At 41.3% G+C, this 15,857-nt stretch overlaps 1 protein-coding gene across 1 annotated transcript; it reads right to left on the reverse strand.

The window, feature by feature from the left end:
• Positions 1 to 9,763: 9,763 nt before the first annotated feature.
• Positions 9,764 to 14,360, reverse strand: LOC117268664 (eukaryotic translation initiation factor 1). The gene is made up of 4 exons (XM_033645300.2): positions 14,186 to 14,360; positions 12,852 to 13,012; positions 12,594 to 12,695; positions 9,764 to 11,094 (listed from the first exon to the last, which is right to left on the reverse strand). The coding sequence occupies exons 1-4, from the start codon at positions 14,214 to 14,216 to the stop codon at positions 11,050 to 11,052; spliced, it is 339 nt and encodes a 112-aa protein (XP_033501191.1). The 5' UTR covers positions 14,217 to 14,360; the 3' UTR covers positions 9,764 to 11,049.
• Between the last annotated feature and the right edge of the window lie 1,497 nt (positions 14,361 to 15,857).

The following is a 15,857-nucleotide window of genomic DNA, read 5'->3' on the forward strand; positions in this document are numbered from 1 at the left end:
CGGTTCCTCTGCATTATATTTAGCTCACCAGCGCCCCCCTGTGGAAGTACTTTGATTTTATTCTAAACGTAAAAGCCAAACAAGCCAACAAGCTGACGTGGAGGTTTTTAGATCCTTCACTTAGAGTAAAGTACTGCTTTTATTTGTGCCTGTGTTCAAGGTTTTCACAGTTTGGTACCTCCAAGGTACATTGGTGGGGATACATATTCAGCCAGAGGGTGTGGGGGTCCTCCCCCTGTAAATTTTAAGTATCAAACACCTCATTCCCTGCATTGTTAGGTTTTATGCACCAGTTTATGGTGGACATGTCTATCTATGTAAAGAAAAACACAAAATTGGGCAATAGGTGACGATTCAAAATATAATGTAATATAATGCTGCAAGACTCTCTGGTATTCTGTATTGCTTCATATAGGCTATTTATTCTCCTAATTAGCTTTTCTCATTTAATGTTATCTACAGCTTGTTCAACACATATGGAGGCATGATTTATTCTTCCCTCCTCTTTTTGTTTAAACTTTTGAACCCTGTCGGCTTGATTTTCTTCAGAAACATGGGGGGGAAAGATAATAAGAAACTTGGCAAGAAATGTCCTGCAGATTTAGAACATAAAAATGGCATAAATAATGATAACAATAATTAAAAATAAGCTAGGGAAATATGTCCAGAAAATTTTGCAAATTTTCAGTGAATTTTGTTGTACTTTTTTTTTTTTTTTTTTTACTTTTTTGTTTATGCTCATTTTCAGTTAATTTTCTTGGACTTTTTACTATTTTTTGCCAATTTTCAGTTTTTTATGTACTTTTTATTTTTTTATTTTTTTTGCAAATTTTTCGGGTAAATTTCTTGTATTTTTTTTTTTTTTTTTCTTTTTTGCCATTTTTTAGGTAATTTTCGTGTACTTTTTAATAATGTCTTCTCAAGTTGCTCATTGATGTCTTCCCATGTTTTTGACAAAATTCAAGACAATTTCCTCAGGTTTCAAAGGGTTAAGGAAGTGACCTCTTTGAATGAGTATGTTGCATCAATGAAAAATTCATTTTTTTATAATTAATTCATAAACCTCTGAACTTTAATAACTCAAATGTCTTTTGGCAAGATTTCTGCTCATTTTCAAAACTTTGTGCATATTAAACCAGATCCCAGGTATCTGTGTTCACCAAAAAGCTGTACACTGCTCTTCAAAAAGAAATGTTGATATTTTCCCCTGTTAGTGGAGTGCTGCTGCCACCATGTGTTTAATAGGCAGTCCTGCACATGACCGGTCAGTCTCTTGTTAGTCACTGTTGTGGCCAGTGCAGGTGCTCGGAGGAGGCTGACCACATTCCACATAACGGCCTCAGGAAGAGGTGTCACTAAGAACAAGGTTTTCCTGAAAGTTACATACAGAACCTTGAAGTAAAATTTGGAATGCAAGACCTTTACCCATAACAAAGTATTTCTACACTGGGTTTTTAGTACTATATAGATATTTGATTATTTCTTCCGACACTGCATAATTTTGGCCCAAAGGTTACTATAACGGGCGGCAGGCTCTAAAAGAGTCACATGCAGGGGCGTAAATATAGACAATGCAGGCAGCGTGGTTGCACTGAGGCCCTTTCTTTTTAGTGAAAATGGTCAATAGATAGATAGATAGATAGATGGTGAAGATTCTAAGTCATCCAGGTCATGGTAATCATAAGTGCTTTATGGTAGGCAACTGGACTTGCTTGCGTTTCTTGAAGATGTTTTGCCTCTTATCCAAGAAGCTTCTTCAGTTCCAAATGACTGGTACGGAGTTGCAGGCTTTAAACCCTGTGTGGGTGGGAACCCTTGCAGAGTCGTAGGGGTCACATGTGGGCTCTTAGTTTCAGAGTCGTTAAGGTCACATGTGAGTTGTTGACCCACCTGGCTATCATGTGTGTTGTTAGGATCAGGTGGGACCTGGGGGGCCTGGTGTGGGGGCTGGGTGCTGCCCGCGGGGGGTGTTCTGGTGCTGCGCAGTGTGGGCCTGCCTGTTGGTGTGCGGCCGGCGGTAGGGGGCGGGTCGGATGGGCTGGGGGTCCGGCTGTGGGTCTGTGGCGGTCTGGGGGGGTACTGGCGGGGTTGCGGGTTGGCCTGTGCTCCTGCGCGTCGGGGTTCGGGGGGGCTGGGTGGGGCCCGTCGTCCGTGCGCCCTGGTGGCGCGCCTCGTCCTTCTGCTGGGGGTCGATTTGCTGCGGGCGGTGTGGCCCAGGTCGGGACTATTGCGGGGGCCTGACGCTGCAGTTGCTTGGGGGCGGGGTTGGGTGGGGGCCCGTTGGGTTTCCTTGGGGCCCGCCTGGCCCGTTGTCCATGGGCGCTGGGGGCCTCGCGGCGCCGGGGTCTGGTTGGCGCCACCTTCTAGCCCCTCCCATCCATCCCTCCAGCCCTCGGGCCGGGCCTACACTGGCCTGGCCTCCTAAACCACATTTAGTTCACTCACCACACATTCCACAGTTTTAATGCACCATATACACTCACTCTTCGAGGTGCAGACCACTGATGGATTGGGGGGCTTCATGATGGGGCAGGCTATGGGACAGTGGTGTCCGGTAGCCCTCCATGCAGCCCTCCGGCCCATCCTTATCTGTTCTCCAATTTTAAAGCACCACATACACCTACATCTTGTGGGACAGATGGGAACAGGTTCCAGGTGCCTTATGGCTGCACGGGCTGCAGGACAGCAGTGTGCTGTAGCCATCAGCCTTGCCCCCACCTGTCTCCTATGTCCCTCAATTTTAATGCACCACATCACACTTATGGGCACTCACATTCACATTCACGGTGTAGGGTTAATGTTTCCCCGTCAGGGAACGGAAAATCATAGTAAGAGGGGGGGTGGTGGGTTTACACACACTGTAGATACGCATGGCGTGGCTCGTGGGGCCCGGCCCTTCTGGGCTGAGGGTTGGAGCCAGGGAGCCCATTTACATCATGGTGGTGTGGCTGGGTTCCCGGTGTCTGGGGGGTCCCGTGGCCCTGTGGCGGGTGGGCCGGGTGGCGCCCTGGGGGCTCTGTGGGTTCCTGCCGGGGTTCTGCCTCCTGACCGGCTGTGGTTTATGGGCCCTCTGCTAGGGGGTCCCAATGGGGGATTGACTGCTCGTGGCGGGCCGCTCTCTCCTGTGTGTTGGTGGGGGCCCGTCCTGGGGGGTTCGGGCGGGTGGCCCTTCGCGGGAGGGTTCAAATACACGCATGCATGTTTGATACTTCAGCTCTGTGACGCATCGCAAAGAACCGATGGGATCACTCCAAAGGGGCCCACTTGCCTCTCAAACCTACCACACCGCGCTGGCAACTCTTCTCTGCAATTGGGCTTTCCCCCTCCACCAAGACTCTCACATTTTTGGTGTTCAGTGTAGACTTCTCTTTTGTTTTTGTTTTTCAGTACAGTATAGTAGACATGTATATGTTTATTTTTGATAATCTGCATGAAGCACAACCACCTCAAGGCCACAATACATCAGCTACACTGCCTGTTTCTCCCCTGTTTTTTTTTTTTGTTTGTTTGTTTATTTGTTTGTTTGTTTTTCCTCCTTCTTCTCCGCATGCACTGTCACTATATAAACTCAGGACTTAAGCACCTGCCCCCTCCCCTTTGCTTGTTTCCTTACTTTCCCCCTGACACACTTTGGTGTATCTCGGCCCTCTCTGGCTCATATTAGGAAGTTTTTCCAATAAAGGCTGTTAGGCTAGTCTCCAGGGAGGGTGGGTGACGGTCACAACCACGCATTATGGGTATAAAATACTTGACTGCAAGATTAACAGTGCATCAATCTTCACAAGAAGCTTACACCCTTTAGTGGCGCTAAGCTATGAAGACCAATGCAGACAAGTAGAAGAAAAAGAGAAAGAAAAAAAAAAAGTTAGGATCAGGTGGGACCAGGGGTGAATGGGTGTTAAGTCGTCAGGGGAGGGATCCCAAGACTGCATTGTAGGTGGGTGATATGTGGTGTCGTAATCCACCTCCTGTGTTTAACGATTCTCATTCCAGGTCAATGTAGATGGCTTCTTTTACACCTCTTTCAAACCATCTTTCTTCCCTGGACAATATGTGCACATTGCTGTCCTCAAAGGAAAAGTCCCTTCTCCAGTGGACAGCTGAGTCTTGACCTGAGGAGCTGGCTCTCATGTGCTGTGCCATGTGCTTGTGGAGTGGTTGTATAGTTTCCCTAATGTACAAATCTGTGCATTCCTGGCTGCACTGAACTGCATTCACTACAATACTCTGCTTATGTCTGGGTGTTTTGTCCTTGGGGTGGACAAGCTTCTGTCTCTGTGTGTTACTGGGTTTAAAGTGCACAGAGATATGGTGTTTGTTGAAAATCCTCCTGAGTTGTGAGAAACTATAGTAATACACTTGCAGTGCACGCTACAGTAACTGCACCTTTAAGGCAGACAGTATACATACACTGCCTCTTTCAGCTTCTCTTCTTGCTTCTGTTTCTTGTTTTTCTCTCTGGAGGATTCCCCTTCTGTCTTTGGTGCAGCCACTTGCTCCATGTCTCTGCAACATGCTGTTGATCTTCTGTACTAGCTCAATCATTTGCGAGGGATCTGTGTGTCTGTTGTCAAAAACATGGTGTGCCCCACAACATTCTCTGATGAAGTCACACAGAGCTGGCTCTGCTTTCATTAAATCCTCTTTGGAACCTCCGTCTGTCCTCAGATCATCTTCTCGATCGAACAGGGTCATGGTGTGATGTGCTGCTTCTCTGTCAAAGGTTTTCTAGATTATTTTCACTGTTTGCTATTCGTACTATGTGAATATGCTGACATGGACCCCCACCAGGTACGCAACAGGACCAGGTGAAGCAAGTGTCACACACGCTTTGATTTTGTTCATCACTTTATCTTGAGTTTGGACATCAGGCAAACTGGACAAATCTGATTTTGTGCTTCCAAACAAACCAGGAGTATCAACAACAGCCACATTCTGTCCATTCCTGTTGCACTCTTACCAATTCTAATCTTCCCAATCATCACAACCTGCAGCTCTCTGGAATGCAGATAATCTGTTTAACAAATGTCAAAAGGCCATTATTGATGTTAGCCATCAGCCTTCACACTGAAACACAAATACTATATATTACAAGTTTGAGAACATTCTGCTTGCTAATGTGAGATAGCTGAGGAGGAATGTATGTTGGGTTATTTGGCGCCTCAAGCATATTTCTATTGATTCTGGACTTCACAGTCCTTGTTTGTTTGTTTGTTTGTTTGTTTGTTTTCTCTTACTATGTTTATTATTATGCATCAAAACACCAAGGCTAATTTCTTGTAAACACCATGGGCTTATTATTTTGATACATTTTGTAATAGAGATTAGAGATTAAAAAAATTAACAGTGTCATTTCAATATGGCCCAATTTTCCAATTAATGTCCCTGTCAAATATTTCTTTCTCCACATTTCGTCATTGTGTTCTGTGTGTTGTGTAGAAGGGACTGCATCACATTTTTGCCAAAATAACATTTGAAAACCTTAAATTATATTTAACTATGTGATACTTGGGGAGTAAATTCTCCATGAAATAAAATAGCCATTACTCAGAAAGAGACTGTGTGCTTTGAAACAATAAAATGTGAGACCACTGATGTTGTAGATTATGATGAGGAAAAAACAGGACATAACACTAACATTGTTCCCTTGCAAAACATAGTGTTATTTAGGCCCTTTCATGACAAGCTGTGGTTGGTACCATGAGCTCATACTCTGGCTCCAAATGACGTCAGCAGCAGGATGGTTTTGGCTTAATTTCCTTTCACTTTTGATCTATTTTTGGTTGGTACCAAAAGATACCAAAGGTTGTCTTGTTTCACAAGAAAAAACTTCCTCTTGCACTAGCGTAAAAATAACTATACCACAGCCTCAGACAGTAATGTTAGACCCAATCTATTTTTGCTAGATTGTATCACTATGGCCATGGCATCTCCTTGAGGGTGCTACTGGGCTGTTGTTGGTACTAGAGGCAGTAACTGCTCGCTGTGTGACAGTAGCCTGCACCACACCTTGTTAGGAAGCGGCTTGTCTAGATTTCTGTCCAAGGAGTATCAAGCCACATCATTCAACTCCTATCATTCTCGGTATACATCTGCTCCACACCAGGAAACCATACTTAAGAAGCTAGTTTAACACTGCTGAAATGATTGGTCAGAATTTGTCAGCATTTAGCTATTAGATCAGGTTATTTTTGCAATCTGTCCCTTTACAAACAGCAGTGACAGTGTGGATAACTAATAAGTAACCTCAAAACAACAAACAAATTATCATCTCAAGTGATGTTACAGTTTTTCTCAATTGTTTACACACAAATACTGGTACTTGAGACACAATGACCACAACATGTAACTCATGCACCAACCCCCTGAACCAATTCTGCTAAACTACAAGCACAATTCCTGCTTTACACTCAAACTGCAGTTCTAAAACACACTTTTTTCAAAACACTACACACAATTCTCTGCATTTGGCACAATTTTCATGAAGAAAATCTCTTGTTTTCACAAGGAACACACTGTCATTCAAAATTCTAACGTTAATTGCCCTACTATGCACACTGACTCATCACATGGGAAAACACCTGTCACACAGTTTTACAATTAGCAATCAGAGCTTTAGCATAAAAGGGCAACAGGTGAGCTCTACTGTTTTGGAGCAATGGGTGCCAACATTGGAAACAGAGGCAGATCCAGAGCCAGAGGAGTGAGAGTAAGAGGAGGAGGACGGGGAAGGCCAAGGACCGTAATCTCTGATGAGATCCGAGCCACTTTTTCTGCCTGGAGATGGAAAGTGTATGACCGAAATCCACAAACGTGTATACCCCTTCTCCAAGCTATGGTAGACGCATGTGGAGATATAGCAGTTGATGCTTTTCATGGCTGGATTTGCCATGCTAGGCGATATTTCCCCCGCTGCTTGGCCAGGGAAAACATTGCTTTGTGATGTGGATGAGGTGCTGTGGCCAGACCGAAACAGAAGAGAGGATGCAGCATAGTTTTTTTACTGTAACTGTATACAGTAAATTCTTCTGTTGTTTTGTATGTAGACCACTGTATGTGCAACTTTGTGTTGGTTGGGATGTACACTGTGTACATTGTTTTTGTGGGAAAATAAAATATATTTGTTACCGTGTATTTGTGTGTTCTGAGTATAAAAACAATATTCTAAAATATTTTACAACACACTTATGTATGTACTGTCTGTAGTAATTGTAATACTGAACAAAAAAAGGCCTAAGTCATTTTGATGAATGAAGAAGAAGTGTTTTCCATTCATCATAGTGTTTTACATTGAGCTCATCAGTGTTCAACTGGTTCTTATAAATGTCTATTCATATGATGGTTTGTGTGTGTCATTTGAAAACAAAATACCATTTTGAAAAGAAATAACATTGTTTTGAATGTAAAGTTTCATTTTGCAGGAGAATTGAGGGGTTTTGCCCATTGTGTGTGTGTTTTTTGATTTGTGTGTAGAGTTCTGAGAGTATGAGGCATGCTTTCAGAAAATGTGTGTAAACAATCGAGAAAAACTGTAAGAGGGAGAGGAGTTTTAAATTTTCTGTTTAGACAAAAACACATGAAAACACAATTAAAGCTGTACAATAAATCATCAGAATAATGATCAAAATGTGACTCTTAACAGTGTTCAGCTCAGCATAAACAATAACTGACACCATTCTCCACACATTGAGAGTCAGTATCACATCAACAACTACTTTCATTTGTGAACAGTTACACTCAGAGGTAAAAGTGCCTTTTCATTTGAGATTAATTAACTTATATCAGAAGTAATAGGCGTCTGTATATCAAAATCCTTACAAGGCTGACAAAGTTTGCTGGCCATAGTTTTCTTGTAAAGGCAGCCAAAGTCATTTCCAGTGTTGATATTTAGTCATCGAATAATAGTATTTTCGTTTCATCGTTCCCTCCCATTAATCACATATCACCTGTTACCTGAAAAGGACCAAAAGTACAGAGGGTTCAGCACCTCCCCTCATTCACAACTAACAGATCTTATCACAGTTTTGAGGATTCAAGTATGCAAGTATTGTTTACTTTATTAAATTGTTTACTTTGGAAATGAAAACAGTGCTTTTCTATAGAAATGTGCAGTGACAAGTAAAAAACCCTGCATTTATAGTTGACTTAAGTAAAAGTATAAAATTATCAGCAAAATGTACTTTAAATGTTCAAGTGTGAACTCAGTGTTAACAAGATTTAAATGTTGTAATGGTGGAGGTGGAGCTTATTTAAACTATATATATATATATATATATATATATAGTGGTCCCATGCTTTGTAAGTAAAATCTTTTAAGTACGTAACTGTAGTTTATCAGGTAAATGTAGTGCAGTAAAAAGTAGAACATTTCTCTTTGTTAACACAGGGTATCAATACCTACAGTATCAACATTAGCAATACTAATTTTGTTTAGAGCATCAGTAATAGTGTAAATGCGATTGATTTACATGCATGTCAGCAATTAACAGAATGGTAAAAAGAAATGCTCAATGTTAGTCAATTAGTGTAATGAGAATGTATTCTGAGGTAGCCCATTAATGATTCCTCCACCTCATGAACCATGGCAAATGGAAATGAAAATAGACATCTTATATATGTTGTTGGTCATTGCTACGTTATACAAATTTGTGTACATCTATTTTTCCACATACTTGTTAATAGTCTTGCCTACTTCCTCCATTTTGCCAGCTTTTTAGTTATTTTCTTAGCTGTTTTGTCTGTTTCTGTGTAAGTACTGTACATTGCGTGTGCACACATTTTGGGTCAACAAAGCTGATTCTGATATAACATCGCCTGCTTTATTTGAAAAAATAACTTCTGGTATTGCGATTACAAAGTATTGTATTTAGGCCAAATTCCACTGGATCACCCACTCCCAACAATCATGTTTTGTGCATAAAATCTTCAACTACATCAGAGTAGAAAGTAGAAACCATCACACATGTAACACTGGGTGGGGAGACCATTTTCAACCAACACCATCTGTGACCCAACCTCCCAGAGGAGTCAGGGGGTAATTCTCCCCAGGTGAATTTTTTAGAAGCTTAACAGCTAAACAGACCAATTTCAGGCATTTTGAAGCAAAAATCTGTGAACAGGGTTTCTCAAAGTTTTGATGACTAAGTGCCATTTTAGGGAGCAAGCAAATTATTGAGGGTCTTACAGGAAATGTGCACACACTTACATTTTTAATGCACATGTATAATGACGCACCATACTATTACCTAATTTAATGACTTTTTTTTTAATGACATACTACCACTACACAAATAGTATAAGTGTGATATAGCCCACATAATAGCCATATTACATGGGTGGTTGCCTTTCATTGTGTAGCAGTTTTTCTTTCTTCATATTTTTTATCAACATATTTGAAGGACATTGTGAGCATTTTTAATGCCCCCAATATATAATTACTGCCTGGAGAGAATGGAAATACTGTAATCATAAAAAAGTACCTCCAAATAATCTTATAAATAACAAACACGCTTGCGTAGAAACTTAGTTCAGTGAAAAAAAGATGCAAATCAACTCCTCTGATGGCAAGTTGTGTGTGCACAAAAGGCCATTGTATGTTACTGCATGATTACTAAAAGTTTGGAAAAACAAATGTTCTTGTCATATACAACCAGCAAAGTGACAAGTATAATCAATATTGTAAACGAAATGATGCAGATCATCACCAAAAAGCAAACTTAAGAGTGAATTCACCCACACATGTACAAAAAACAGGACATGCTGATCAACTGCAGATATTTTATTGAACCAAATGTGGATTTTGCAAAAGAGGACTTGCTCTCCATTACCCTCAGTCACAGAAGCACAGTGTGACCTGGCCATGGCTTTGATTTTTACTGTATTACTTCAGCATCACTACATCCAAACTCATATTTATAAATTATTGCATTATAGGAAATTAAAGATTCAAGTGTCCACAACCGTAGGTTTGGTACCAGATTTGTTTTTCGGACCACACCAGAAAGCTGGTCAAGTGCCAGAGTAGGAAACTCACTTCATTTACCAGTAAATCCAAAATTATACTCAGTGTTACCATCTAAAAATCATACTTTCACTGAACTAACCTACAGCCAAAGATTGCCAGTATTTGAGATCACTTCCCACTCTGGAGGGTTCAGCCGATCACATAATAAACTCAAGACTCAGCTTTCAACATTACAGGCCTCGCTTTGATCAAAGTAAGACCACCACTGATCATCCATTTTGTTTTAATACTTGGATTGGCAGCAAAAAGGAGGAAAAAAAGTTAGAAAATGTGCCCCTAAATGATAAAGAGAAAAAAACAAATTTGCTGGATGGGGTGGTGAATATGATGAGTACTTCACACAAACTCTGCTCTTGTAACCTGCGAGCAGGTGGCTAGGCCTGTAAACAATGCCAGTGGGATATTTGAAGCAGACTGAAAAGAGGGAAGTCTCTTATCTTGGCAAACTACAGAGACTGACTTCTGTAGCAAATACCTTATCAAAAATCTCTCTGTCCCCTCCTCCCACCTGCAGCCTTTGTTCTTCTAAATGTCTCCACTTCAGCAGTAAACAGTTATAAAGTCTATGACCCTCCTGTACAAACCCAGCCCACAACCCCCATGACACCACTCCAACATATGGAGACTGAACGTTTTATTGAAACACCTTTAAGTACAAAACAAAAAAGTTACATGACATGGTGCCTCCTTGCTGTGGCACAAGACCTAAAAAGAAAAAAAAAAAAAAAGGAAATAAACAAAACAGGGAAAAGGAAGGAGGAAGTGACTGTGGGAGGGTCATCACCACTCATCCCTGATGTTGTGCGGAGCTGCAGTGGTGTGTCTTTGTGAGAGTGAGCCTGCCCCCTGATGTTGTGTGGGGGCGGGGGTGTTACAGAATCCCATGTTTGTCAGAGGTAATTCACGTGTTAGCTAGTAGGAGCTGGTGGGGTTGCAAAGGGGGAGAGGGGGGAGGAAGAGCAACAGCAGCACATAGGAGGGGGGTGGTGGGGTTAAATGATCTTCTAGGGGAGAAGGGGGGGCTTCTAGAAGCCGTGGACTTTGAGCTGTTCGTCCTTGGCCAGGCCAATCTGAGAAGAAGAAAGAAGACATTGGTAAATGAAAATGACACCTTCATAGCAGCTGGAGAAGTATTTGCCCAAAATGATTCATCCAGACCCAAGTGGATTTGCTATAAAGCGCCTGTCAACTGATAATTTATGTTATCTATTACATATTTTTGGTGCTTCAAATGATCTGACATCATCTGGCCTTTGACCACACTGAGTGGCTTTTCTTACAGTCTGTATTAAACCATATGGGCGTGGGGTCAAATTTTATCAACATGTTAAATACCATTTATGTAAACCCCTCAGCTGGTGTCACATATAATATGCTGTCCTACCTTTGAAATTAGCTGAAGTGGTCATCAAGGTGACCCAATCTCGTCAATGTTATTTATCTTATCACTGAAGCCATTGGTGCAGTCAATAAGGTTGTCAAACATCATACCAACAAAAACAAAATCTACTTGTCTTTATCTGTGCAAAGGCAGACGTCAAAATAAAACTAGTCACACTCCAAAGAAAGAAGGAATTTGGTGGTCTATCAGTAGCTGATTTGAGGTTGTATGTCCAGGCTCTTATCTTTTGCCGTTTAATAAATTGGTTCAGCAGAAATTCACTTGGATGACACTTTACTTACAGGCCTCTCCAATAAGTGTAATAAGTTTGGAAAAAGAACTAACTAAAACAAAATCGGGGAGTGCGGCAAAATGCTACATACTTTTGTCTATACAGAATGCGCCGTTTTTGGGGCAATGGGGGGCGTGAGCAAGTAACAAAATGTGTAGCTCAGTGTGTGACTTAACCAGTGACGTGGGAGGGAAGCCACGGCTCGTCAGTCGATTTGCTCGCAAGTCGGCCCGTTCTACACCGTCACCATCATCTGACAGTTAATGGTCTCTTCGTTTGCAAGGACAAGGGCACGCAATTCCTTGTCTCCCCAGTTGCCCATCCTTACAGTGTCTTTCAGGTTTGCGTTTCCCTCAAGTTAGTAGCTGCTCATTCCTGCTATCAGCTGTTTCCTGTTTATCAACCGCCAGTGGGTCCCACGTGCGGCGTCATCAACAGTTCCTCCCACAAGTCTTCAACAGCCCCTCCCATTGCGGAAGGTTTAAATTAAAAGGGTTCCACCAATATGACTACTGTACGTGGTGGAAAATTGGGCACCTCGGATCAACTCGCCAATCCGGCTGTGTGTGTCTAAACACTTGCAGATGGCAAGCAACACGGCCCAACATTCACGGAAAATCTTGGCAGTGTAAAAGGGGCTATAGATAGGGAGGACTGGGCAAGAGTTTGGGGGATTGTTTCCCTTTCATCCATCAGTTAAAAGTTTCAAGGAATAAATAATGAAATAATCATAAAAAAAAATAAAAAATAATAATACAATTTAAAAAGTTGGAAAAAAAAAAACCAAAAAACAAATCCAACGTGACCTCCAGTCTGTATAACAACTGTCATAAAACAGCGAGACAAACCCAGCAGAGTCAGTGTTGGCTATTGTAGCAAATTTTTAAATAACTTACTTCAGTAAGGAAGTGGCAGATATTCCTGCGCTGGTCTCCCTGAAGCTGGATCACTTCACCATACTCTGGGTGCTCAATCACTGTCCCATTGCACGCAAACTTCTGTTAAGAGTTAGAAAAGAGGACAGACAATGAATCAATAAGGGACATAAAACAAGGACACACAACACAATACTACAGCATTTGGTAAGAGCTGATAGAATGCCAGATTGATATTGCCTATCAATTTCCACACCAGATCTCAATCAAGGATAGTACCTTCTTGAAGGCCTTGACTAGCTTCTTCTTGTCATAGTCGGTGGCAATGCCCTGGACAGTAGTGAGGGTCTTCCTGCCGTTCCGCTGTTGGATTCTTATGTGGATATATTCGTCTGTCCCGCATGGGAGGTCATCGCCCTTAATTGCATCAGCAAAGGGGTCTGGAGCGGAAGAAAGTGGGAGGAAAAAAAAGGGGGCAACAATGACACTTTGTAAAGATGTTCAAGAAAAGTCACAGACAGAAAAAAATTAATTGTACACAGCTCACTTCTGTATTAAAAACTAAAAACTAAATAAATCACAAATCGTTCCCCTTGCTTTAGCTATAAAATCAACTTCTCATATCTTCAGTGTTGACATCTGGCAGAGCTCCTGGGGGGGGGGGGGGGGGGGGTCGTCCGTTTTTCTAATGGAGAACTGCGCACACGTACGAAGCTAAATATACAGCCTACCAGCTTAACACTGATGTCTGGCAGTGCAAGTTAGCCTGAGCTAAACCAGCAAACAGGATTGAGCATGAATTAACAATCATGACATGGCAGCTTTCATTTTCAGTGCGTGGATCAAGGCCTGAAACGTGGTAATGTTATACTTAAAGTGAAATATACGTTAGGTTAAAGTTTTCCAGCGGTTAACGATTTCCTCCTCAACAGGAACACATATGAAACGGGGCCGCAACTCACGGTGTTTCTCACTATTTTAACGTTACATATGTCCGTTATGTTCTCGAGGGGTTAGTTAGTTAACTACAGTCTGTCAAATAATTTTGAAAATTCCCGCTGAGAAGTCCCCCAACCCATTTTGATATCTTCACGAGGTCTTCCTTTTTTTCCCCAACCAACGGTCCTACAAAACTATATTGTTTGCCGTCATAATGTTACATGGTAAAGAAAAACTAAAGATCTTAACGTCTAAGAGGCTGAAACCAACAAATATAGTTTTCACTGGAAAAATAACCATACTATAATTACAACAGTTGCCGCTTATTGTTCTATTAATCAAATACACGGCTAATCATTACCTCCAAGAATAAGCTAACACGTTAGTAGGACAATTTAGGCCTAATGGCGGCAGTGTTAGCAGAGGCCTGCTAATCGGCTAAAATGATCAAGCACAGACCGTCAAACTCTTACATGGAGAGTTAACGTAACGTTACACTTTTACGTTACAGTGTTTTTTTAAGAATCAAGCGTTGTAATAAATAGTCACATCTTAAACGAAGCAAATAAAATCCTCGACGTAAACCAGTTTACCGTTATGGTTAGCTTCGCTGGCACTCGCCCTTCCCCCACCTTGTCTACCGGTTCAGTTTGTTAAGAAAAAAAATTACTTACCATAAGATTTGAGGTTCTGGATATCGGACATACGATAAGATTTGCTTTCCTTTCGAATAATAACTTGGTTAGCGAGCGGTTCGTCAGCTAACTTTAACCTGTTTTTTGTCGTTTCTAAGGTTCGCCTTTTTCACGGGGACGGCGCTTGGGTCTGCCTCAACAGCTCTCACAAGATGGAGTTTGCTCGAGCTCGTAGGGTTGAAAAACAAGGCTTTATAGCCCCGCCCCGAAACTGACGTCAGTACGTTGCAGACGTAGAAAAGGGACGTCGTTGGCAGCCACGCCCTGTTGATTCTCATCCTTACTGGAAAGATGACGTCATCGTTTCATAATAATTTAGCAAAAGGAAAATTACCAAAAACAAATTAACCCTCTCATTGTGTTTAAACCTTCAGTATTGGCAAGTCTAATTTAACCATTTATTTTTACCAATTCATCTACTGAATTTAAATGTGATATGTACTGATTCACTTATTAGGCTTTTCGAAGTGTGCGTGTGTGTGTGTGTGTGTGTGTGTGTGTGTGTGAGTAATCTTTTATATTATTATAGGATTTTATTACTATTATTTTTGTGTTGTTGTTATTTCTTTAATTCTTGATGGTTTGGCAACAGTTACTTTTCACTACCATGGTCCATAACACTAACTAACTAACTTTTTTAATGGCATTTAAAAAACAAAATTATCAGAATAGATTTTATTTATCAGGTCATTTTTAAGGATCTAATGAAGCATTGTCTTGATCAGAATAAAATCAAATGATGTTTCACACAATTTAACTTGCACTGATCCAAGTGTGCAGATCCTATTTTTACACAAGTTTACACAATTTAACTTGAAAATGGGTCTCACTGACCTGAACTGGCAATTTTTGTTACTTTAATAACATTTATTCTTTAAATATGTATGACTGAGTTTCAAGTAAAAGTAAAAAGATGCAAATGCATGACAGGTTATAAGTGTTATGTTTAGTATAGCCAAAATTAGGAAAAAACAACAACTAAAAAGTACATTGCTTAAATACTGTACATAAAGCACAATTTTGAGGTATGTTATTTTGTACTGTATTGTACTTTTTACTTTACAACATTTTCCATTATTTATGTCAAATTGGAATTGATTCTGTAAAGTGTATTGAGACCATGTTTCTACCATGGTGATTTTACACTCTAAATAAACTGAAACTGAAAATGTTTTATGATGTACCTTACAGTGCAACCTTGACACATCTTCAGTGATGGACCCAGTATCATCAGGTTTTTCAGGTCTTAAAATTGGACACCATCACCCGGGCAACCCTGAGCCAGTAAAGTAAAGCTTTTGAGCAGCTTCCAAGATGTTCCTGGTGGCTCTTGTTTGTAGCTTTTTGCAGCAAGAGTCCCAGGACCAGGCATTAAGAATGGCCTGCGAAGCCCCTGCCAGAAATGATCAGTTTCTTGCAGTTGCGAGCTGACTACCCTGGGCCTTTTGCTGAAGCTGAGGCTTCTCCCCTGCTTTAACAAAAGTGATGGTGCACTTAGTTGGGTGTTGCTGCTTGCTACAGTTGATGAGTGCAGATGGTGTCTGCTACTGCCGATAAAACTTGCTTATGGCACTAGCAATACCAGCCCTCTCCCAAGGCTTTTGGACAGCAGCTGAGGATATGGCCCAAGGATCCCCTTCTCTGACAGAAC

Source organism: Epinephelus lanceolatus, chromosome 18, assembly GCF_041903045.1.
Source record: "Epinephelus lanceolatus isolate andai-2023 chromosome 18, ASM4190304v1, whole genome shotgun sequence".
Classification (NCBI taxonomy): Eukaryota; Metazoa; Chordata; class Actinopteri; order Perciformes; family Serranidae; genus Epinephelus; species Epinephelus lanceolatus.

Coding starts and splice junctions, on each gene's coding strand:
- LOC117268664 (XM_033645300.2), bottom strand. CDS start 14,216: ATGTCCGATATCCAGAACCTCAAATCTTATG. Junction 12,696..12,851: donor TAGTCAAGGCCTTCAAGAAG/GTACTATCCTTG, acceptor AACTCTTAACAG/AAGTTTGCGTGCAATGGGAC. Junction 11,095..12,593: donor TCTGCCACTTCCTTACTGAA/GTAAGTTATTTA, acceptor TCTTCTTCTCAG/ATTGGCCTGGCCAAGGACGA.